At 36.8% G+C, this 26278-nt stretch overlaps 1 protein-coding gene across 1 annotated transcript in view; it reads right to left on the bottom strand.

Annotated features, from left to right (window-relative positions):
* Positions 1-580: 580 nt before the first annotated feature.
* The window catches only part of pappab (pregnancy-associated plasma protein A, pappalysin 1b), a 57308-nt gene continuing 31610 nt past the window's right edge, over positions 581-26278 (bottom strand). Inside the window, exons 8-22 of the mRNA XM_060883244.1 lie at positions 25292-25420; positions 24905-24996; positions 21028-21224; positions 17960-18070; positions 16483-16618; positions 16074-16287; positions 15657-15825; positions 10504-10687; positions 9843-10050; positions 9148-9316; positions 8740-8887; positions 8490-8605; positions 5872-5943; positions 5024-5122; positions 581-2457 (exon numbers count right to left, since the gene is read on the bottom strand). Of these exons, the coding sequence (XP_060739227.1) occupies positions 2353-2457; positions 5024-5122; positions 5872-5943; positions 8490-8605; positions 8740-8887; positions 9148-9316; positions 9843-10050; positions 10504-10687; positions 15657-15825; positions 16074-16287; positions 16483-16618; positions 17960-18070; positions 21028-21224; positions 24905-24996; positions 25292-25420 (2149 nt within the window). The 3' untranslated portion in view covers positions 581-2352. The remainder of the gene's footprint in view (positions 2458-5023; positions 5123-5871; positions 5944-8489; positions 8606-8739; positions 8888-9147; positions 9317-9842; positions 10051-10503; positions 10688-15656; positions 15826-16073; positions 16288-16482; positions 16619-17959; positions 18071-21027; positions 21225-24904; positions 24997-25291; positions 25421-26278) is intronic.

The raw sequence follows: 26278 nt of genomic DNA, 5'->3' as shown, positions 1-26278 counted from the left end.
TCTGATGGTAACAATGGAACTAAGATATGGTTTTACATTAGCAAAAAAAAAAACCAAGTATAATCAAATTATAAATAATAATTATAAAGAAATTGGTGATGTGAGAAACAATAGACATGCTTCATAAATTCTGCTTATTTTTAAGGAAAAACTACTTTTTGTTGTACTGTATTTGTCATTAACCATTAGTCCCAAATATGGGTTCTGTATGTTTTCCCCATGTCTGTTGAGTTTTCTCTGGGTTCTCCTGTCTTCTTTCCAAACACATGTCAGTAAGTAGATACAATAAATGTCCCCTGTGAATAAGTGTGTGAATAAGTATGACAAGAATGAAAGCGAGTGGCATGGAATAGATTGATGTCCCATTTAGGGAATAGTCCTTATTCATGTCCAGTGTTCCTGGGAAAGGATCAAGATCCACTGCAATCCCTGACCAGGATCAAGAGGTTAGTGAAGATGAATGAATGAATGATACATACCTCAATAAGTTACTGTAGACATGATAGGTCAGTGTTTGAAATCGAAACCCAGCTGTTTTTAATTAGCTTTTTTTTGGTAATCATCTATAACCCTTTTTATTTATTTATTTATTTATTTATTTATTTATTTATTTATTTATTATATGTCTACTGCAATGGCCATTTTATGTGGAAATTTTAAATTAATGACGAGAAAATGGTGCTATACATTCCTTCATTGGTTTCAAACTTAAGATAATTCTGTTTAGTTCATTATTCATGCTGATGGGGCATCTGTATGACATTGTGTTTTACTGATCTACAGTGATACATGTTAGAGTCTGTTAAAGCTTACCTCAGAAAGCTGTCAGAAAGTTTAGCAAGGCTATACTAGTCAGTGTGGGATAATGATTATTGATTTCATTATTATCATTGGATAATGTTCACCATTTGAACTGGCAAAAAAAGTTAAAGTTTAAAAAAAGCCGCAGCTGTAATGTTAAAAAAGATTTAGCATATACCTAATACACAGTTAGAACTGATAACTTGTGTCTGAGCACAGCACTATCAGTCATCAGGTCACATATCAGCATCCCAGTCTCCCTGACAAGTTCATCATGCAATTTTAAATTGGTTACGGTTTTGTAAATTTTGCTTGCTATGACAGTACTGGATTTGTGTATGATTAATGATAAAACAAATAGTTTGCTGAATAGGTTAAAATGCCAAGTACCTAAATATAGTCCAGAGGTCTTGTATGTAATTCCTGCAGACTGATAAATACAGTAAGTATCTAAACATGTGTCAGAGATGTATAGACTTTCTAAAATACTTTTTAAATGTACAGTATATAGCTGCATTATGGCAGGAGGTAAGATGGACAGAATACTGCATACACACTCTGAGGAGATATCTGTCTGCATGGCTCAAGCAGAAAATATAACAATGACAGCTGCGCTTTCTGTCTTTATCTCTCTTTTTTGTCTTATTCTTGATCCCATGCTCTTAATTACACACATCTCTAGGGCTGAATTTTATTGAATGAATGTCTCTTCTGAGGGAAGTATTCAATAAAATAAAGCCAATAAAATCTGATACTTTTCAGATTCAGGTGTGCATATTTCTTAGTGATTTGCAGTTTTATTTTGCTGATTTATGTCTTCCCTACTCACCGTCCAATCCGTCAAGGAGAGACTCCTTATGTTTCCTATTTTTCATGCAGCTTAGTGGTGCATTTGGCTTTTCAAGAATATATGTCAAAATGCCTCAGAAGGGCTTTTTGCTTTTCCTATGTTAAAACAGACCATTTGTTGTTAAACACATCAGTGGGAAACTAAAGGACATGGGTGGGAGCATTTTTATGAATAGCTGAAGTGATTTCTCTGAAGTGTCAGCTTAGGAATTTCCAGGACTGCTAGCTTTTTTAGTCCTTCCTTTGCTGCTTTTTGTTGGTTATATTAAGAATAAATGGTTTCTATTAAAATAAGAAACAAAACAATCAGAGCATGAAATGGTTTTCTCTGTGTTGCTTTCTAATCAATTTGCTGCAGTTGTGCCTTACAAATAAGGACTAGGGAATCCAAAGCAAGAAAACTGTCAAGTTGGGCTTGCATCCAGCTTCTATTGATGACGTCTCTGATTTTTTATTTTTTATTGAGCTGGATCCTAAAACGCTGCACTTATCCCTCCATAATTGAACCCTATTTACCATTGTATATTTTAATGTGTTTTTTCTTGTTAAGCAGCATACCATAGTTGGCAACAGCTCATCGACAGGCATGTCAGGGTACAGCATGAGTGGAATGGCCCTCTAGTAAGCAGCATGGAGAGAGAAAGGTTTTTTGTTTAATTGTTTTTCCCCTGTGGTACCAGGATGACCTCCAGTGACACAGCCTCAGCCCAGTGTTCGGTGTCGAATCCCTTTAATGTTCTCCTGTGCGTTGGGGTCTCGACATGCACAGTCTTCTCGGGTGTCACAAGACATGGGGAATGGAATCACCTGGAAAAGAGCCATCCATTTCATCAACACACCCAGAAAATGCCTCAGTATGTACTATAAACAAACCTGCATGAAACTTCCAGTAGCATTGGAAATCATGTTTAAGGTCAGCTACTGTACATAAAACTCTCTTTTTACATTTAAAGTTGCCCCCACAATTGCACGTCATGCACAAAGCTCAAACCCAAAGGTCTTGTGTCAATTTGCGTGTAAACAGCACAGTAGTACATTGTTTGCAGTCCTCTCCTGTATGTCACCATGCACTCAGCTAAGGGGCATGCCTATCAAAGTAGACATAGCAGGCAACATCAGGACAGAGTGTCCGGGTGAAAAAACAAAATAGCAAAAAAAACAACAGCACGTGTATGGAAGAAGAGGAACAAGGGCTGTATTGTGCATGGAGCAGTGGAAGGAGGAACAGCCTCATTTTGCCCTGAGAAACACCCAGGGTTTCCCTCTCAGTGTTCACATACAATATGAGGGATTTTCCCAAGTATAAGTCTGGCCCATTCATTCTGGCCCACAGGCTGTAACTGACAACATTCTGCCATCATTATACTCCTTACTATAGTTCTTCAGTCATTGCATGTGTGTGCTTGTGCAAATGTGTGAAAAACCTTTTTATTGCCCTCAAGCATCTTAACAATTGTTAAAAACAAAAACACAGCTCAGAAGACCAAAAACCATTATGCACATTCCCTGGGCTACATGTTTGTTTTGCAGACGTAATTATCACAACCTTGGCTAATAGCAGAAATTACTATCAGAGACATGTCTGTGAATAATTTAAGTGCACCTATAGTAAAAGGAAAAAAGTAATTCCATGAGAAAAAAAGTGAAAGACTAAACTGAAAAGACTAAAACTGAAATAAATAAATGAAACAAAACAAAACAGAACAAAACAAAAAAACCCTGTAAAGGGTATAATTATGGATGTATTGTTACTTTGGGTGGAACTTACTTGCCAAAATCAGACAACATAAATGTAGGCAGCTTTTCTTCTCATTCATATTAATACCAAAGTATCACATATCAGTGTTTTGAAACATATATAAATATGCAGTTCAATCAATTCTAACATGAGTAACATGAAACATATTTCAGCAATGTGAGACTTGGGCTTGCAATAACCAGAGAAGTAAAAAACCCTTCACTGACTCTTCCAAATCTAAAAGCTACTAGATGTTCTTACAACAACTAACCTTATCCATATTGACGTCACGTAGACTATCAGAAGCCTGGGAGATATGCTTATTGTTGATAGTCTCCTTGGGAATATTATGGAACCAACAGGCAGTTTTTTTGTCTTTTAGCCACAACATTCAATGAATAAATAAAAGTTCTACAGAAGAATAATTGAGATCAATCATAGGAAAATTACCCAAGAATCATATAATCTTTCTATAACATTAGTGTTTTTTCCCCAGTTTTAACATAAATCCAGCCATAAATTCTACCAATCCATTTAATTCTGAAATAGTTACTTAATTCCCGAATTGCTATAAATATTTCGGATTAGTTTTGAGATTAAGATATATTTTCTCTCCTCCCAACAAAATATGTACAGTATATTACTTGAAGCAAAGTAACTTCCTCAACTGTGATCTCATGTCAGACCACATGAATTGACAGCAAGGACTCATCATGACCTGGCCCTACTCAAGTCCCACAGAACCATTAGGATGCTTTGTGTCACTGTTGCTTTTCTGTCTACAGTGAGCCACTCAGACCAGGGTTTCCCAGTTGCTCATATATCCTGTTAGAGTAATTATGCCCTATTGATGGTGCATTTGGGAGGAAAAGACCTTGGCTAAAAGAAAAGTGATGTGATATTTGCTGTGCCATTCTGGGAGACTGTATTGAAACATTTGTCTTCGTAAAATAACAATGCAAGTGGCAGTTGATTCAGATTCTTTATAAGACATCTGAAATGAAACCCAGCACAGACCTACTAACAACAAAAAATTCACTAAACCACTAAACTGAAGACAGTAACAAATTCAGGATGACTATGTGTAGTTTTGTGAAACCTTTTGTGATAATAATAGTCAGAGGATTCAATGTTTTATTTTATTAATCCTTTTTTATTAGGTGTCAAATGGTTAATTTATTAACATAAAGGCTATTTCTACTGACACCATAACACCAGCCATGCCAACTGCAAGAGAGATTACATGTTTCACTCACTTGAAGAGGTCTGAAGAGGTCACTTTTCCATTGTTAAATGTAGGAGGCTCAAGTAAAAAGAGGATAAATATACAGCAGGGAAACCCCTTTTTTTGTAATAAGCAACTTTAAATATATGGTTTACAAAATGAAACACATTCCTGGCTGGTGTTTCGTCTATTCAGCATTCATATGGAAATTCTGTATGTATGTACTTATGGAAAACTATATATTATATGTGGTGGTCAATAAATATTAAAGAATAGAAGCATGGTCATGTGACCCAAAACATCACTTATATAGCTTTGTTTTTTCTCCTGACCCACTACTGAAATAACAAACAATAGCCAGACATAAATTGTGAAAAGCAATTCATTTTTAAAACACATCATAAACTTACCGTCTTAGTTTTGACAGTAGAATGACAGCAGTCTCCACCATCATAGTTACAGAACGCTCGGTTGTTGATGGCATCACAGTAGTTATCGCCAATGAAAGGCTACAGAAGAGAGAAAAAACATATTTGCTCAGTGAATGTATTTTGAATCAAATACCATGCAACATACACAAGTCTTCATAATGAACATAAACATATGGCATGCAGCCAGAATAAATCTGTGCTCTAAAATTACAGAGAGAGAGTGATGGAGAGTGAGAGAGAAGCATTCACACATATGCACCCACACCATGCAAAAATAGACACACAGACAGAGTCTGTTGCAATTATGTTGCCTGGAAAAAATTAGTTAGTATGTAGATGTAGGCCTCTCTTAATTGGGAAACTAAAGCACTATTAAACTTATATGTGTCTCCCTTGAGAGTTACTACATATTTCCATCCTGACAGGCTCCAAAGGTTGCTCGGCACACCTGTGACCTTTTCGAGTTCGAAATCATCTCCGCACCATAAACCTACTCTTTCCAGGGGACTGCTAATTAATTATTCTGTGGCTAAAAGTGGGTCAGAATGTGGCTGGTTCAAAAGAGTCTTGTTTGGGCACAAATAAATACTGGTGATGGGTGAGCTGTTGTCACTGACACATTACAGTACTGCGTTATTAAAGATGATTTGTTAGAAGTTTTCTTAAATAATGGTTTTCAGTGTGATTTTGTTATTAACCCCCCTTAACCCAACCCCAATTTTCATTATGAAAAGCAAATAATGGTAATATTGTTATGGATAGATGTGATTTAGATGGAGGATTATTGAAATGAAAGTCCTAATAGTAGCAAATAAGACCCATCTTACCTCACAGCCTTTTATGCAATGGAGCATCTCTGGGCTTGGATACCACTTCAGTACAACTGTACACACAATACTCTGCAAAAGAGACACAAATATAACATTTGTATTACTTAGTAATTAAAATATATAGTAGCATAGTAGTTTTTAATGCTGAAAACTATGCTTTAAGATGAATAACTGAATAAGCTGTGTTTAGAAGATTGTAAACCGAGCATGCGATGAAGTAAACAAAAAACCTGCACCAAAACCATGGCTTTATTCTCAATAAAAATACAGGAAGTAAAGAATTGGGCTTGTTGCATGTAAGAGTTAAGAGTTGGGCATGGTAGGAGAGCCATTAAATGTAAGGAGCAGTAGCTGGCTGAGGCTCCTGAGTTAGCACAGGTAGAGAGGATGTTTAGAGAGGCAAAATGACACGCTGTGGGGGAACTCCAGAAGCCATGAAGAGTGGAAAAGGCTAAACATAAATATAACATTTCCAAAAAAGCATGCCCACTATTCCAGCGTGGCTTAGGATGGTGAGGCTTGGCCTGGGCAATCCTCACACACACACACACACACACACACACACACACACACACACACACACACACACACACACACACACACACCATTCAGTGTCACACAGAGGACCCAGGCAGCATGTTTACTCAGGCCTAATTTAAACCGTCTGCTCCTGAAACTGTTTGTTTTTACAGTTTCTCTAAAGGTCTGGGTTGGACAAGCATTACCTGCTTCCTTTTAAATAGACTTGTATACTATCCCTATCAGAGGGCTGTTCTTCTTTTTCCCACTTTTGCAAAGACATTCCATTGATCCGTTAAGATTTTCCAACAAAGTCTTCTCACATTAAATGTTTTTTTTCTTAAGGATACAAATGCTGCAAAGACTCTCCAATTCAACACATGAGTCCATCAATATACTGACCTTAAACAGGGCCATACTGTATAAGGTCAGAGTGAGAAAGAAGCACCATTCACACACTCATACATACTCTAAAGCTTCAGATGCCACCACTTAGTTCGATATGGTGGGTCATTCACAAAGTAAATGGAAAACAGTCAGGCTTCTTAAAATATCCCCTACTGTACAACTGTTTGGAGGTGGCGGGAAAAAAGTCAAACAACCTCTCAAGGAAACAACTACTCACAGGAATGTCATCAACCAAAAACACCATTCAGTTCACCAGGAATCAGTCAATGTCATAATAAATCATGAAGATAGATACTCCTCGTCTCTTTCTTAAGCCCTCAACCTTTTCAGGGCCTCAAGCTGTTTATTCATGGTGTCAAATTACTTTTCATTCAGTGCTATTGAAATTGCGTGAAACCTTTCATTCACCACAAAAACACAAGGCAGGCCTTGACTTTGTTTGTCATTTTATGAATCTAAACAATGAGTCATTTATTAAGACCAAAGTGATTTTTAGTGGCTAGACTGGTGTCTGTGGTCTTCTCCCATCAGCAGAACAAGCAATGAGAAGTTTGGCAGTATACTTGAGTGGCAGAGACAGACCGATGAGAAATGATCATAGTGCTAAAGGAACGACAACCACCTACACCCAAGAGCACCTTCCTGAAGTGAATGCTTTGAAAGGGTTTTCATTTGTAAGACTGATGGTTTAAAAGCCCCTATGGTTCAAGGGAAGTTAAGAGTGATGTCACAGTTGACGTCAAGCCTGTGTCTCTTCTCCAGAGTGGTGGTCAGACAGATGTAATGGGAAATTAATTCTCAGGGAAATAATAGCTGGTTTTTCCAGTCATCCACCACACAAAGGTGTTCCAGGTCAGGCCAGAGAAAAGAGGAACAAAGATATGCATCCTTGCGGTCTCATGTCTGTGACTGAACCACCTTTTATGACAGACGTTTTCTGACTAGCTTAGACTCTGACTAACTTGCAAAAATATTACATTGTATGCCACTGGTTAGGGTAAAAAAACATGGTTTTATAGAACACAACCAGACAGCAGTTGTGTGTTAGGAAGGGTTTTGTGTTTTAATCTTTTTTTTATGCCATACTTCTATAACCATTTCTTTCTTTCCTTTTTTGAACATACTGAAAATGGCAAAAAGAAAATGTTTGTGTGTGTATGTGTGGTCCACCTGCATTTTTCTCCTTTCTGCCTGATAAACAAAATGACATGGAATTTTGGCACTCAGAAAAGAAAGCATTTATCATTTCTACCTTACTGGTAATAATTAATTTATTTTTATTCTTTTTCTTAATATGGTCATGGATCAAAGCTGGCTTTGTGACTGCTCTGTATTTAAGGATTTACAGATGTTTATTTTGACCACCTTTAGTGTTTCCATTGTTTATATTGTCCTTTTATATAGACTGTTGTGAGCGATGTTGATTTTTAACCGTGTCATACATACTTAAATATATTTAACATAACTTCTAGACCTATTTAAATATTCTGCTTTTATTACAATTGCATTATGAATATGAGACGTCTAGTGAAGGGGATACATATAGACATTATAAATACAATCTGGACAATATTCTTCATAATATTATTTACAGTATGATGGTTAGGAAAATAATATACGACCAGGTTTTTGAGTTCGGATAAGCGGTAGAAAATGAGTGAGAGAGTGAGTGAGGTTTTTGAGTGCACCTTAACTTTGGGTGGCTTTCTCCAGTGGTCTTTCACTAAGGCATCCACAGTCATGTTCCTGGGGAGGAGCACCACACTGCTACCAGAATCTCTGCATGTCAGCTCACATTGCTCTCCTATTACACACACAGTTCTGAGATAAACTTATTTTAAAAAGCATCTAAAATTCTGCAAGCTATGCTTTAAAAGTTAAATTGACTAAAACCATCCCTGGCTATGACTACTATGGATTGTGTGTGTTTGTACAGACCAATGTCATGCCCCCTGCTGCAGGTAAGGTTGATGTCTGGGCTCAGGTTCTGAGGGAGGGCGCACTGGCCTTCCAGTTGGGGACAGAGCTGGAAAGAGCCAGTCCAGTTCCCGTCCTTTCTACAGCGGATCACGGTGGAGGAAGTTGTCTGGAGGTAAATGCAGGCACATACCCATTAAAGCATATGTTTTTTCAAAACATACTCTGCCAACTCATGGTTCTAAGCACTTTCAACGATGGGATATACATATAATAAACAACACACATAGATTGTGAAGACCAATTGTGTCCAGTGGGATGTTCTTTACTAACACGGCATGAAATAAGAAAGTTAATAAGAGCAAGTGGTGGGTGAGAAGATTCTAAATGATAGTCGAGATTTGACTTAATGGGGCTGTGCTCTCTTACCATGTGATTAACCTCAGGACAGCTCAGCCAGCACTCGCTATTGAACTGGAAGCCATTAGTACACTGGTAGCTGCCATAGAAGACTGGTGGTGGTGGGTCACATGTCACTGGTACGCACATGCCCAGTTGCCAGGTACCGTTCTCTGTACACTGTCTTGTGAACGACCGTCTGAATATGTATAAACAAATGCTTAATTAATGCCTAACCTTCACCAAAACATGGTAAACACACAAGCACTATTCAACATGACCACAGTCACCCAGGAAACCCCCCTGAATGCACACATCTAACAAACAAATATATATCTTACAATTTCGATCAGTGTAGAATCTGGCAATTCTAAACATCTCAGAGGCAAGTGAAATTGTATCACATATTAAGAGCCAATCATGTTCCAGTGTGCAAATGTATGCCATGAATTTCCTGAATGACAGTAATAATGAAGAACGAAGGTAATAATAACTTGATGCTTTTTCTTTTTTTTCTTTCTTTTTTATGATATCAGAAATGTATTATTCAATATAGGTAAATGCTTGTTAATAGCATAGTGATAATGCCTTATGATAAGCAGTCAGTGTGTTTTAATTATTAATTTATGAATGTTATCACTATATAAAGTTTGTACATTAATACAATCACACTGTAATTATAACAAAATGGTCAGTTGGTCTCTTCAGAGATAGCGGTGACTCACTTTTTAGGGTTATCAGCACTAGGTACATGGTAGCCTGGCTTGCATTTGTACTTGCAGAAAGATCCAACTTTGAGACCGCTGGCATTGCAACGTTTGGTTTGCAGGATGGCATTGGGGATGGAAGGAGGCATAGAACAGCGCAGCTCACACATAGCCTCTGGGAAGGACCACATGCCATCTTCCATACATGTTAGCAGGTTATTGCTGCCTGTAAGAAATCATAGTTTTTGTTTTTCCTTTTTCTTTTTTTTTCTGAAGTCTCTCTGAAAATCTCTGAACTGGGGGGTGGAATTCCAACAAAATTCCTCTTCCCTAAATCATGGTTAAACCATCTAGATACCACTTAATGAAACAAACTCGCACATAATTATTATGGTTTCCTTACAATAGTTGGACTTTGTTTCACATCTATATCAGTTGATATAATCATTAAAACATGACATTTTGCAGTTTAAACTGTTAGACTATGTGTAACTGAGTTTTAAACAAACTATACTGGTATATAAAACCAACATTTCATTCAAAAATCATTAAGTTATTGAGCAAGTCTCCTAAGCAAGTTTTTCATGTTGTCTTCTGGTTGAATCAGTGCTGTCAACTGTACATAGTTGACCTAATAAAACCAGTGGCAGTCTGTGTGGACTTACTGTCCTGAACTCACCTAACAACTGTGCTGGGTGCATACACTGGAAAGTGCACTTCTTGCCATAAGTGGTACCCTCATTGAAACTGAAATTGGCCAGGTGCACGTGGTATTTGTCTGGGCGTCCACAATCCACTGGCTCACATGACACCTGTTTGTTCCACTTCCCATCAGCACAAGTGAGGGTGGCCATTGAGTCCGACTAAGGAACAAGAGTTAAAATGTCATCTAAATATGATATTATAAGTTTCAGTAGCTTTAAATTTACACTGAAAGGAATGACAATAATACCCAAAAATTAGAAAGAACCCTCCTCTTCCTCAATAAAAAAGTTATTGTGTCTGTGATGGATCTCTTAATGAGAGTGAGCAGGGCCAGCGGTCACTGCAAAGGTGGCCACCAATAATAAATGACTTGTGTGCAGCATATAAAGCTGTCAGGAGCAAAGTCGGTGGGAGTCAAGGGTCATTTCGTCCTGATTTAATAAGTCATTTCTGGAGTGTGGAATGCCTATAAAGACATTAGCAGAACCTCATCAGTGCTGTAAGAAGAGCTGGGCCAGCCAGAGTGTCTTTCTCTTTTTTACTGACCAAACACCACCATTGTCTTCTCTTCCCCCCATAGAACCACAGTGGCAAGCATGCAAAAGAACCCATCCAACAAATGTCAGTTCACTGGTTGTGAAATGGTTCAGCAACATTCCTGCCAAACGCAGGGTCAAGAGCAAGAAGCGGTCGGCTTTGACGGGAAATCATTCAGCCTCAGAAGCTTGCACTGAGGTATCGTAGTGACCCTCATGTGTTGTGAAATGCAATGTTTATCGGATCATTGCAAATTCCTAGTTAGGTTTATTTATCTTTACAAACTCTCGATTAGGTAAAAATAAGAGAAACTATTTTTACATACTGGAGGATAAATCCTACTGTTATGTTGATATTTTTTAAGCTGTTCATTCAATAAGATGCATAAACCTGCTTGTAAATGTAACAAATTTAAATGATTAAACCAACAAAACTATAGTGAGCTATTTGTTGCGCTATGGGTTGTCTGTTGTTTGGTGTTGCAGCAAGCAATAGGCACAAATACAAATTTGATCACACTCAGAATTTGTCTGTGTGTATGCACTAGGCACAAACAAGGTCTGTCTTTTAGTGAAATAAAGAATAAAACACGCTTCTCTCACATAGATCTCTTAATTTGTTTATAACAAGAGCCAAAAGACATGAAAAAAGACAAGTCATAAAAAAAGAGATGTCAGAGATGTTTGTTGAAGCAGATTCTTTGAAGCCAAACAGTTTTTGCTGGCAGAGCATAGATTATTGTGGCAAACGTTCTTTTGCTCACATCCACAAAACTAAACACAGAAGGGAACTGCATTTTTTGTTGTGCTTTGACCCCAGTCTCTTTATTTTCTCTCTCCCTTTTCCCTCTCAAATGGCAGATTTAAGGCAGTCTGGAATGCAGTACGACCATGGAATCCAATGCTTATCTAATGTTCTGTACCCTCTCAGGAAATATACCAGCACCTAAAACTAAACAAAACAGCAGGAAACAGTTGAAATGCAATCCAGATCCAGCTCCAAAACTCGCCCTCTTTTCAGCTTTTTCCTCTTTTCAGCCAAGGGCTCTTATTGAAAACAGCACAGTGGCGAGACAGTGCAAGCTTTTTCTAAATTTCAGGTGAATATTTCAAGCTACAAGCAAAACTGTCTTTATGTTGTCCTTATGTTTTATATTCAGAAAATAATATCATAAGAGAATGACCAAAAATCAACTTGAGATGATGATATAGTAGAAAGGCTCCATCTCTATGATTTAGGTGTTGAGTTATATAGAGGTAGTATCATTATCCTGCTAATAAAACCACCCTAAGGAGAAAGAAGAACATAAAGCAGGCATCAGAGGAGCTCCTCTTCAGACCCCTTCAAACCAAAACCAAAACCAAACCCCACATTGTATCAACAGCCATTAAAGAAACAAGCCAAGCTGTAGGGGATGTCAGGAGCCTGGCCTGAGGAGAAAGGGACGAACACAAAGTCATCATTGAACACACACACACACACACACACACACACACACACACACACACACACACACACACACACACACACATCTACACAATGAGGGGGCTGTTTAAATACCAAACATCATTTTGCAAAGCATACAAGCACAATACACAGTGACACACTGAATGACACACAAATACACAAACACAATGTTCTAGATTTAGAAATTGTTGCTCAACAGGCTGTCACTGGTTGCCTCCTCCTCCTTCTCCTCCTTCCCTCACAAAGCAAGGAATGGCAACTGGCAACATATCTAGGTTGGGAAGTGACGTGGAGTGGAGCAGGGGTGTCTGCGTGCAAGGAGTTTCCTTCTTTTAAAAATTTACAGCTTCTGATTCCTCCTCCACTGAGAATTTAACTACCACTGACTACTGTGCCTAATTCAACACAGATGCCCCTGATGCCTGTTAGAATTTCTTTTGCACCCCACCCCAAGATTTTTTCTCTCTTTGGACACACACACACACACACACACACACACACACACACACACACACACACACACACACACACACACACACACACACACACATGTGGGTCTTAATTGTAAGGACATTCCAGTGACAATTATTAATACAGCTAATTAAAACACCTAAACTTAATTCTAACCTTAATGTAACTAATCAGCCAAACGCCCCACAAGGTTAAAAATGTCGGATATTCATTTTCTTCTTATGACAATTGGTTGCCACCGATATACAAAAACACATACATGCACACAATTGTGGAAAACAGAAAAGCAAGAGAAGGAAAGTAATACTTGAACTCTCCTTTTGCCTTTCTGAAATGTTTTTGTTTGTCTAATGGTGATTTTCAGGACATGTTCTGCTTTCAATAACACCCTGGCAAAAACAAGTGGTGTGCCGCCAGGATACAGAGGCCACAAATGACACTGCCCTCGTTGTGATGTGGCACCCTGCCGCCACCAGTGCAACCAGAACAAAAATCATTCAGCTCCAAAGCTACTTTCTCGTCACGTAGACACTATGTAAACCTAACAATGTTTGGTGCTGCTGTTTCTACGTACTGTATGACTTTTGTTTTTGGAACATTCTGAGTTCCATTATAGCATTAATGGTAAAATGACAAATTTTTCACTGACTGGGCCTTTTAGAAGCAGACTTTAGTGCTCTCTGGAGGCAGCAGATAAGCAGTAATTGCTGTGTTGGGATCAACACTTTCCCTTTCAGAGCAAGCCCTTGGGCACCCTCATACCATCATCCATCAGGCCATCTCTCTCTCTCTCTCTCTCTCTCTCTCTCTCTCGCTCACTTTCTCTTCCTTATTCTCTCTGTTTCCTGGCATGATTACAAAGTTTCTTCAGGTGAGTTCAAAAGCAAGGCATCTGATTAAAACCTGCCACACACTAGCTCTGTGTCCCTGGAAACAAACGTGTTTTCATGTACTCGGGATATTTAGAGAATAGTGGATATTATATAGATGTTTTGCATAGTACCAATTTTCTTTGTGATTCTTGGGTGATTTGCCATAACTAAGTATAATGCAGTAGAGTACAAATGTGCTTTTAGTACCAGGGATAGTAAAAGTTGTTATTTTAACAAAGGCAGTAGACTTAAAGAAAATTCTCTCACCTTACATAACCAGTCCAGACATCTTCCCTGTAAGGGCCCCTGCAACCCCCCAGTTCTATGCCCCAAATCATAGTGCTGTTATATAAACCAAGGCCTCCCAAAAACCCGAGAAAATCTGTCTGTTGCCTCTCTCTTCTTTCCTAATGCGTAATAGCTGCTGTATGGAAGCCAAAACTCTCAGTGGACAGCGGTCTCTGGCAGTAATCAGCCCAAACACCTACATACACTACTGCCCGTGCATTTCCAAAACATGCTGTTTATGTTTTTACACTGTTAATATTTTTCTATACTATTAGCATTTTTCTAAATTGTTGTGCATATTTCTTATATTAGTTTTTAACCAACATACAGTACATGGAGGAAATATAGGAGCCTTATATTTCATTACATAATTGCAAATAATTGTTTGTGCAAGTACTGTATGGCTTTGTAAGGCTTTGCTGATTTAGCATTATATGTAACAAAAAGGAATGTTAGGCTGTGTTGGGTAGTCAGAATTGCTGCAAGCTGGTCACTCTGCTTGGTCTTTTTTTTCCTCTTTGGACCTGCATTAAACCTGAAAATGCATGCACTTTAAAAAACTTGCAACAAATCTGCATTCACATTCCAACATGCATGCATCCGAGTTGTATGGAACTTATTGTCTGGAAATTGAACAAACTTGTGCTTATTATTTTGTCTTTAAATGTGTGGCAGAATGTAACTTTTGATTCATGTTAATATGAGACAAAAAAAATTCTACAGCACTATTACCCTGTGTTACAGATATCTACAGGTCCTTCTATATACACTATGCCAATTGTCAGAAATAATTTTGGCCCATATATGGATGAATCGTTTTGCATTTGTGAATGACTTAAAATTATTTTTTTTCTTCCAGTCTTGTCTTCCAGTCTTGTTATTTAGAAAAGGCAGTATCTTTGCATTGTACACAATAAGAAAGGTTATATGCTCATTAATTATAAATTATAACATTTTCTTTTAGCGATTAAAATGAATAAGCATAACAGGGAGGAACAGTGTGTCAGGGAGGAAATGTAAATTCTGTGAAATGCTGTGCAAACTTAACAATGCCTCTCACTAATTTTTGGCTTGCCCTGTGTGTTTTTCCTCCCTCTCTCTTCCCTGCTCTGTGAATGGAGAACCTTGCTTTTATTTGAGCCACATGGACTGTTCCCATGGTTTCAGACTCCTCAAACAATGTGGTTTGGGAAGAAAGACATAACCTGGGGAAAAGCCAACAGCAGCTCAGAGCTCACCGGCCCGAGCGCCAGTGCTGTTCTCTTCTCTGATAGCTTGCTCCATCCAACCCACGAGATCCATAAAACTTTATTGCTACTCACTCCATAAGTGCTTAGCGCATGAAACAGGATTATTGTAGTGTAGGTGTAAAATCTTGCATGTTCCTGTGTGTATGTGTATGATACTACTGTATAAAAATGATAGACTTGAACATTTTGAAAATGAAAGGTTTGGTGATAAAACAGCCTAAAACACAAAATAAGAGCAAAACCTGAGTTTTGATGATTTCGTCATCTCTGTGGATTTTGAGGGTGTATCCACGGTCGCAGGTGACTATACAGCGGACACCATTGAAGTAACCTGGACTACTGCACTTCGTCTCCGAGTTATGCACCATAAGCTTCTGGCAGTCAATGGCATCACATGAGTAATGCACACAACTACAAGAGAAGCATTATTATTATTATTATTATTATTATTATTATTATTATTATTATTATTATTATTATTATTTCTGTTGTTGTTGTTGTTGTTGTTATATTATTATTATTATTATAATTATTATCACTGAACATCAACAGATACATTGGTTTGTACAAATTTGTTTATCACAGAGTCTGGCTTCACTTATGTAAGCGATGAATCAGCGTCGCAATAATTTTATTTGCAGTTGCATTGAAACGCTCACCTTTGCCCCATTGGATTGTAAATCTCATTGCTTTGGCAGCCACTAATTGTGATGGGGTCAAAATACTGAAAAGATCGCAAACCCACTCCAGAAATGGCCACCAGTGCTGATTGGAAGCTCACTACAATAGCCTTGGTCCTGTAGAAAGCCATGCTCAGGTCATGAATCACAGGGATCACTAGAGGGTTGTTTCTGCAACTCAGCCTCCATTCGCCTGCAAAAGATTTGAAACTTTGTAAATACTTGTCATTACACCTACTGGCACATCTGCATAGTAATTATCAAGCATAAAGTAACAAACCTAGGACTACTGAACTAAAAGTGTGATGTCAATAATAAGATTCCGATGCTTATTATATATAATGTATTATAAATAATGTAAATGCATGATGAATGAAGCCAGACAAACCAAGATTGTGGAGCTGCTCCTTGGTGTCCACCAGTTGGACGGTGACATTGCTCTGTGTCTGATCTCCATAGATGGTCCCATCTGCAGCCAGGTGAATTATGACAGCAGCAGCTACCATGGGGTGGGAATAGTATGCCTGAGAAGAATGTTGGATAAGCATGATAGTTATTTATACTATCAAAATATACAGTATTTTATGTTGTTATTTTTATTTTTCTGTTACCTATATTTACAGCATCATTATTTTTGCCTCTTTTACAATTTTATTTTTTGGTAAAGTTAAATTTTGTTTAAATTTAAGAAAGGTGCTATAAAAAATAAAGTTGATTATGTCTATTATAAATATTTTCCCCTTGTTTTAATAGTGGCAGATTTTAGCTTGTTGTAAATACCATTTGGGTTGGGATTGTGTAAAATATATATTTATATGAGTTATTTGGATAAAATGATTTAGCTTGATAAGCATGATAAGTTAAATTTAGTTCTTCTTGCCATTCAGCTAAGAGGATGTCAAGAGGTTATATAAACTGTATGCTGCAATATATTGGGTTGAAGTTGTTATCAGATTTTAAGAAATCCCACAAAAGAGCACTTGGATGTTTTACAGGGCATGTATGTCATTAATCTGAATGTGAATGTGCACAAAACTGACCAGAGGATGGCCATTCCAGATGCAATAAGCACCACAGAAACCATGAAAGGACAGCAACTTGCAACCATAAAAAAAATCTTTGTTATTTTGAAACACTTTCTTTGAAGCATGCCAACCCCTGCTGTATTTAAAGAAGAAATATAATTTCAGTCTTTATGGTCAACATTAAATATTAGACTGAATATTAATATTAAATATAATATTAACTAAATATTAACTAAATATTAATATTTTTATTAATAAACACATTGGAAAACTTATTTATTTGTTTCAATGTTGGAATATTGTATTGTTCTTTTTTTTTTTTTTTTTATAATTCTTTAGTTTGAAAACAACTGATGTATCATAATCTATATGATGTATTGAAAACAAGATGTGTATAGAACAAAAAATGATTATTGACAATCTTGTACAATCTCTAAAAAGTGCTAACATGAATTGTTAAAAAGTGAAGTCAGATTGGCAAAACTCTTCACACAGTCACCAAAACAGAAGTCTATGCAGGACAAACAAAATTTTTCGTTGCTTTCACACAAAATAGAATAATTAAACACATCTTCCGAAATACATGAACTCTTTTCTCATTTACACTACACCGGCTAAGAGCACTATATATTTGCAGTACGTTTTCAGAAGCAGCTTTAAATACAGCAGGGGTTGGCATGCTTCAAAGAAAGTGTTTCAAAATAACAAAGAGTTTTGAAAAGGTGGCTTCAGTACTGATCGAAGCTTGTCAGCAGTTAAAAAAAACTGGTGTTGCTTAAAATTTGGGGTTATTAGAAATCTTATTTTAAACAATTTTAGTCATTCCACTCTATATCTTACCTTTAACTTGTACTGAGTCTTGTAGCTGTGCCGCTGTGATTCCTCACAGGGAAACCAGGCATACTGAGACACCCCAAAATCAGACAGGTCAAACACCTTCGACAGACAGCTCTGAAAGCACACACACGCACACACACACACACACACACACACACACACACACACACACACACACACACACACACACACACACTCTTAACATTCTACAGTCTAGATGTAGTAAATATACCAACAGCCTGAATGAGGGAAAAAAATCAAACAAAATAAACATGTTTCCAACATAACTGCACAGGTTCAAAATAAATTCATTAACTAAAGAAGAACATTTCAGTAAAGATGGGAACTGCCAGATTGCATTTGCTTTATCAAGATAAAATTTAGGCCATCTGGGAATTATAATTAGGCAGACACAGCACTGTCCCTTTGATGAGACAAAACTCTCTCCCTATGAGCACTTCAGGGGTTGCATGTTTCAGATGTCTTGGATAAAGCATAAAGATCTAGATATCCAGTAACAGGAATTTGATCTCTAAAAGAAATTCCTCAAATATAATCCCACATTGCAGGGATAATGTAACCTAAAGTCCCTTAAACACTTGTGGTCTCTTTTAAAGCCAAATATTCCCAAGTTGCATAAACCATACACGTTTGACTCAATAAAGATTAAGCTGATGCCTTATAAAGAATAACTGAATCTGACTTATTCAATTCATATGACATTTGCAAGCAGCATGTCAATTATACCAGAAGCTTACAGAAAACTTTTTTGATCTGAACCCACTGAACTCAAGTGTGGGGTGACAGCAGTGAGACGCTAGGTGACACTGGAGAGCTGCAAAGTTCCCAAGATTGTAAATGTCACTAATTATGAGTAGTGTGTGTGTGTGTGTGTGTGTGCGCATGTGAATGTAACAGGAGCAGTGGGAACAGTTAGGCTGTCTTCTCTCTCTGCACAATGGATGTCCCTAGTATTTCTGGAGTAGTTTATGTTGGTGAGTTTCTGCCTCATCAGCAGTACAGTGACTGTCTGGCCTTTACACTGTGCCCGGTTTTTACTTGCACACACACACACACACACACACACACACACACACACACACACACACACACACACACACACACACACACACACACACATATTGTGTATGGATCTTGCACTCATAAAATTCAAAACACATCAAATAAATGCAACATCTAACCGAATTTAAACCAAAACCTGTAAAATACAGTAAATTTTATAACTTCATTGTATAACATAGAGCAAGAAATTCTCATCTAAAAAGTGTGAGGGTCCAGCTACGTAAAATTCCTTACTTGTATTGGATAAGCATCTATCATAACTGAATGAATACATCAGCTACCTTTTAATGCTTAGCCATAAATAAGGCTTTTTTCCTGGTACGTTTGGCATGTTTTTTTTTTTTTTACTATTATTTTGTTTTTAAATGCACTTGTGTTTCACATTAACACATTTGACTAACGACATGGATTCTGACCAGATGAGGAATCTGTTTTGAACTGAAAGTAGAAAATAAACACATACTTCTTTGTTCATTCATCTATAAACATTCCTTTTTCATCACATTTTTTTTAATAAACCATGTCAAAATCTATGAAAGTTTATAAAACCTTGTTTCTTGATGAGCTGCCAGCTGTGAACTTTGCTGGTCTTAAAAACAGGTGGCTGTCCATCATTTGATTATCCCTGCATTTGATTATCCCTGACCACTATTGACACTCAACAAACCATCTATAGACTGTTAACATAGTGTCACGTGACTAAACATTAATTATAGTTTATGGTTGTTGATGTTGTTGAAACCCTGCATAGAATATTAACTGTTTTCTTACATCAATACACTCTTAACTCATTCTTAGTCCTAAGATAATTTCAAATTAACTTCATGTGGACTTTATAAGTACATTTTATGACATGTTAAAAAATAAACATAATTTCACATATATAGATTCTAAAGCTCAACCTCACAGTAGTTAAAGCTTATGGATTCCTTACTTCTGTATACTAGAGGTATTCAATAATGCCTCCTTGTTGAAATGTATTATTGCTTCCAGCTTTCTTTGTGTTCTCTAATATTCACACGCAAGTCTCTAGTAGTATTCTACTAGACTTTCTACTAGACTAGTTTTAGTACCACAAAACGATAACATTCCAGTATTATCATCTATTCCGTTCTATTTTTACATTTTTAACATAGCCAAAAGGTAAACACATGCTATCTAAACAAGAGAAGCATGACAAAAGAAATTTATAAAAATGTATTTTTGAATGGCATTAGTAAAATCAAATCATTGCATTTATAAAACCTATATAGTATGGAGAGAACAGTTATCTTACATGATTTTTTTCAGCAAAGTACTTTTTTTTTAATGGGTGCAGCATTGTTAAAAGCAACATAAAATACAGAGTAAGAAATGTTGAAAATGCTAAATAGTTCGTACTGAAATATCCAAACATAACACTGCTCAGTTTTCAGGCATCATTTAAAATGTTCCAGTGTTTAAAAATCTTTCAGTGACAGTAGCCACACTTTTATAACAGTGTTTAAAACATCATATCCAATTAAAATACTTTTTTTTAAATTTCCATAGCAGTTTCAACAATAGACATGGCCACAAATCAGCTTTGGAAGCATCTGAATGTAGATTTAGCTTCTTAGTGAGCAAGCTAGTGGCATCAGTGTCAAGGAAAAACTCAAGACAACATAACTTGAAATCACCCTGGATAATGGGATGATTACACTTATTATTACACTTCACAACTTTACAGCTTCAGAACTGTACAGTATGTCAAACAGTACTACATGTGATGCAGTACAGGTCTATATTTTAAGGTAAAATTATCAAAATGTTTAGCATCAACATTAAAAGTTTATTATTAAAATTCATGTCTGGATTCACTGTCAGAGCAAAGAGAGGGCTCACACATTTTGATTTAATTGAAACCTGTTGAAGCAGCTTCAATTACTCTCAGTACTATATAAGCCACTGTGGTTGAAAACCAACTTTAAAGATAAGGTAGTGTGTGTGTGAGAAAGAGATCTTGCCACCTTTGTCACAGCAGGATACCCTGCAGCCACCTCTGCAGGGCAATATATTCTGTTCTCATTGGAAACCTCCACCCCTGTGGCCCACTGGTCCAGGAAACCACTGGGTGTGTAGAGCCCACAGTCCCTCACACTCCTCTCCCGCTCAAAGTCCTCACAAAGACCATCACCATCATAGAAGTAGCAAAGACTGGGTTCATCTACATGAGAGGAAAAATACAGACAGAAAAATTAACATTCTATGACAAATTCTCACAGATTCAGTTGTACAAAGGACATTAATTATATTCTCATTCTCCTGTGTCGCCCAAATGAGCCTTCCCTTTTGAGCCTGGTTTCTCTCAAGGTTTTTTCTCATTCATCTCAGGGAGTATTTCCTTGCCTCAAGCTTGCTCATTAGGGATAAATATTAATTGAAATTCTAAACTTTGTCATTTTTATTCTATAATATTTCTGTAAAGCTGCATTGAGACAATGTGACAAATGTAGCTAGTTTTTTTTTTTTTTTTTTTTTTTTTGCAAAGGCTTGCAAAGTAAACAAAAAATGCCTATCCTCAGTTCGTAGAGTATATACAATCTGGGTAAATATTCAGTACCTTGTACAGTTTATCACATCTATTTTAGCTATAATAAAATGGCTTCCAAATCTTGTATAAATATATTACCCATTGTTTCTGTTTCTTGTTATCTACTCAGAGTCTCTGTATTTAACTTCACCTGTTCCCTGTTTCCACCTCTTTGTTTAAGTAACTTGTTTCCCCTGTGTTTCTTTAAATTCTTGCTTATTTTTTTGCTATTGTAATCTGTGGCATTCTGATTTCTATGTTTTCTTGCAGGTGCTTGTTTTTCTAGTTACCTAGTTGTGTTTTGTCTGATTCTTGTTTTGAATTCCTCCAGCATGTCTGGATAGAAAAGATAGATTTGTTGTTTTATTTAAAATGGTCTGGACCTTTACAACAAGGTTTGAAAGTTCTGAAATAAAGTTAGATTCTGCCTTCTTCCAGCTCTTATACATCTGCAGATAAAACTCACAGCTATGGAAAGTTATGCAACAATTTGTTTTTGAATTTGATTAATTCGATTGGTTGGGTGTCATTCTAAGGAATCCTGTATTTCCTTTAACTGCACAAAGACCTTTGGGAATGTCAAAATCAAAGTGAGCTATCTAGGAAGCTAGCCAAAGTGCTATAAAACATGCTTCTTCAAGATCAGCAAAAATAAACAGAATATTTTGTCATATTGTATCTTAAATATATTTCTTGTTTCCAAAATTGTTGTATTATACACTCACTGAGCACTTACTAAGAAACATTACACTAATGCTTGTTAGGGCCTCCTATGTTTTTGTTTTATGGATTCCACAAGATGTTGGATACATTCCTTTGTGATACTGATATATGTTGAAATGAATGTATTCTGCAATATCTGTGAATCTCTCTTTCTGTTACGTCCCAAAATTGTTGATTCCGATCTTTTGACTTGTAAGGCCACTGAAGAACACTCAACTCATTGCCATGTTCCTGAAACCAGTTTGACACGACTTTTGCTTTGTGACATGGTGCATTACCATGTTGAAAGTAGCCTTTAGAAGTGTCAGTTGTGTAATTAAACATATTGTGTTTATGAATTGATGCATACGGTCAGCAACAATAGACAAATGCCATTTAAGTAACTTTCTTTTCTTGCAGAAGTGGAACCTGACATTGTTTTCTGCTGTTGTAGCACATACTGTATGCCTCAAAGTTCATCATGATATGCATTCTGAGATGCTTTTCTGCTCACCACAATTGTACAGAGTGGTTATCTCTGTTACTGCAGCTTTTATGTTTGCCTGTATCATTCTGGTCTCTTTCCTTTGACCTTGCTCTTCAACAAGGCACTTCCACCTGCAGAGTTATTCTGTGTAAACTCTAGAGATTGCATGTGTGTAAAAAATCTCAGGATATCAGCATTTATACAAATACATTTTTTACCCATACTGAGAGTTGATGTGAATATTACTCAAAGCTGCTGTGCTCAGTGAATGCAGATTCCCACCTAAATAGAGCTATTGAATTAGTTCTATCTTGTTATGTTTGTAGCAATTTGGCTGATAATAGCTTTCTAACCCATATACAAGAATGCCCTAATTTGGCCTTGCCATAAACCTATCCATAAAATTTTTAAATGTCAAGTAGTCCATACATATAACCTGCTTTTGTCATTCATTCCTTCTGGTCAAAAGCCATTGGGTGCCACTGAACCATGCAGCCAGCCAGAAGACATTTATAGCAGATATCCACTTATCAATGGAAGTAAGCCATCCCTGACACTATGTACATGAGTAGGATGGGCCACTGACAGAGATTAGTGTTAACACCCAGAGGAGGTCACAAAGTGTTCAGGACAAGGGGGTCTAAGAAGTACCTGTCTACCAAACAAGCAATTCTATAAAGCTGTTTGTCTCATTAATAGTATATTTCCACATGCTTGTCAGCTTACACAGTGAAAAATAAAAGAGACTATTCTCTGAAATATTTAAGCTCCCTGTGGGTTTGTTGGCTCAAGATCAAATGCAAGTAAAATAAAAACATTATCATGAGAAAAAGCCAAGGCATGTTGCATATTTTACAACTTGGAAAGCAGTAGATGAAGAATGGAAAATAACACTATGTATTGTAAAGTTATTCGTTGACAGTAGAATGTATGATAGTAGAATGTAGGAATAACTTTAAATTATGTGGTCCTTCAAAAGAAAGCCAAAGGGGTAGCAGGATATTGTGAAAACTAAGTGACATCATAGTGCAAGATGCTGTTGAAATGACAGGATCCTTTATGCTAACTGTTCCTCTGAGACAGTTATCAGTCAAACTATGCTATAGAACTGTCAGAAAAATAGAATATGTATCAATATGAGTCAAATTGAGTTAAGTTTATTTGCAGTGAGACTAACCAGGTAAAATAATAGCTCCAAATCTTGATAAGTTTGGGAATGATAAATACCACTAAAATGCTGACACAAGACAAATAAGGATCTGTGAAGCATGAACTCATTGAACCCCATCCAAACAAGTGGCTTGATGGTCTCTTTTTAGAGGATAGTTGCTAATTAAGCTGTGCGGAACATTGAGGGTGCACTCCAGAGGGCACACTTCTACAAATGTCTCAGGTCATCCCTTCAGCCGATATACATTCAGAGGGACTCTTCAAAGGCTTGCAGGATTCTTTGGTCACTTTCACCTTCTCTTCTCCCCTTTTTTACACCCCACTTTGATGACTCACTCTCATTCAGAAGTTTTTTTTATGATGAATGAAACACTTCTAGCAGGAAAAGAAACACAAAAGTCTGTCCTAGAATTTCTACTAATTCCATTGCATAATGCACAATGCTTTGGGATTTTATGAGGTCTTTGTATGGCAACAGTTTTCCTTTAGACTAAGAAGCCTTTGTGGCTCTTTAAGAGTTCACATCATGTCAGTTAGAAGGCCTAATTACTAACCTTCAGAAATAAAGCTGCTGTATTAGCATAACAAACAGAAAACCCATTCTGATTAATCATGCATTAGAAAGAGCAATGTCACCCGTTGGTGTGCGACCTGAAGATAAATTCATATGGTCTGTAAACTGAAAAGGATGGCAAAGGCATTGATAAACACAACAACTAAAATGACAAAAGATGAGTCTTTAAACTTATCCCCAGAAATTATAAATTAAACAAGCAGGATCACACCAGCTATGGACAAGTGTGGTCTAAAAATTCAAATGACATTAGATGCAGTCCTTGACTGTTTGGGATCTACAGTAATAACAGCTTATTGTTGATGCATCATCTATAAAATGCTACTTTAGTTTAAAAAGTATCCTGTTTCCCAAAAAGCATAAACTTTTAGCACTACATACCAAGGCAGTTAAACAAAGGTTCCTTTTTACACTGGTTTGAACAGCCATCTCCATTGGCAAAGTTCATGTCATCACATTGCTCCCCCAGATAACTGAAACACACACACAGAAAATAAATAGCTATAATTTCCAGGCAATAAGACACTGATGGAATATAATAATTTAATTCAATCTGCTTTGAGAACAAATCAAAGATATATGTTGCATTATCTTAACAGGCATTTAAAGGACAGACTGCTATAAGCTACTTTAGATTTTGAGTGTCGTTGTGTAGTGTGGCTGAAACATTTACTACACTACGTAGTTTATTTCTTTGGCATGGAAAATATGCCTGAAAATACAACTTTTCAAATTCATTATATAGAAGTGTTTATTACTGAAACTTACTGTTGGATGAGTCCATCTCCACAGTATGGTGAGCCCAGCTGATGTATGAGAGCAGGAGATGGTTCACTTTCTGCTGTCTTGGAAACAGTCAGGACATGGTAGGTGTACGTCTCACCAGACTCTATGTCCCTGCAGAGAAATATTCAAAATGTTACAAGAGATCCAGCTCTTTGGGCCCTTTAAATTTATTCACTTCCTGTTCAAGCAGTTCATGCTACATATCATGGTTGATATCTCTGATATATATGGTTAGTTTTTGTTTATTACTGAACAATGTACCTCATATATTGAAAATAAGGTTCATTGTACAATATAAAAAAAAAAAAAGTAAAATGTGCAAAGTACATTTAAAACTCAGGTGACAAACTCAGGCCCACTGGCAAAATGCAGCCTGCTTGTATAATATTATAAGCGACCTGTAGCACAATACTACTCAACAGTTTTACTATATGCAGCATTCTGGCTAGATCCATAGTGCAGTGCCATTCTGAGTCTGCATGTGCCACTGTACACTCTGCATGGTCTCTTAACCCAATGTCAATATGCTGGTTAAAACCAGCACCTATATGCTGCAAGTTGCATTCAGATACACATAAGGTTAAGTGTGATTTAGTGACTGCCTTCAGTGTAGATCATCCAGTGTAAAGACAAATATGCTGAAAAAAGAAAAGTTAATGGACTGCATTAAAAGACAATAAAAACAGGAGACTAAGGACATGTATGATCTCAACAAAGATAATATGTGTTAAAAAAATATTAGGAGTAAGAGTACATAAAGTTAAATAGTCTTTGTTAACATCCTATTCTACTTTCAGAAAATTTGTAGTATGTTAAAAAGTGAAATGCCTTACATAATTTCCCCTCAAGGGCTCACAAATATGCACAAAAATTTACATTTGTCATGTTTTATCTGAATGAAGGTGTTAAAAACAGAATGAAACTAAAGGACAGCAACACAAAATGTCTAAAAGACAAGCATCGAAAAAC

This window comes from Tachysurus vachellii, chromosome 12 (assembly GCF_030014155.1).
Source record: "Tachysurus vachellii isolate PV-2020 chromosome 12, HZAU_Pvac_v1, whole genome shotgun sequence".
NCBI lineage: Eukaryota > Metazoa > Chordata > Actinopteri > Siluriformes > Bagridae > Tachysurus > Tachysurus vachellii.
The sequence above is the reverse complement of the archived record's forward strand: the minus strand, read 5'-3'. Positions and strand labels throughout refer to the sequence as shown.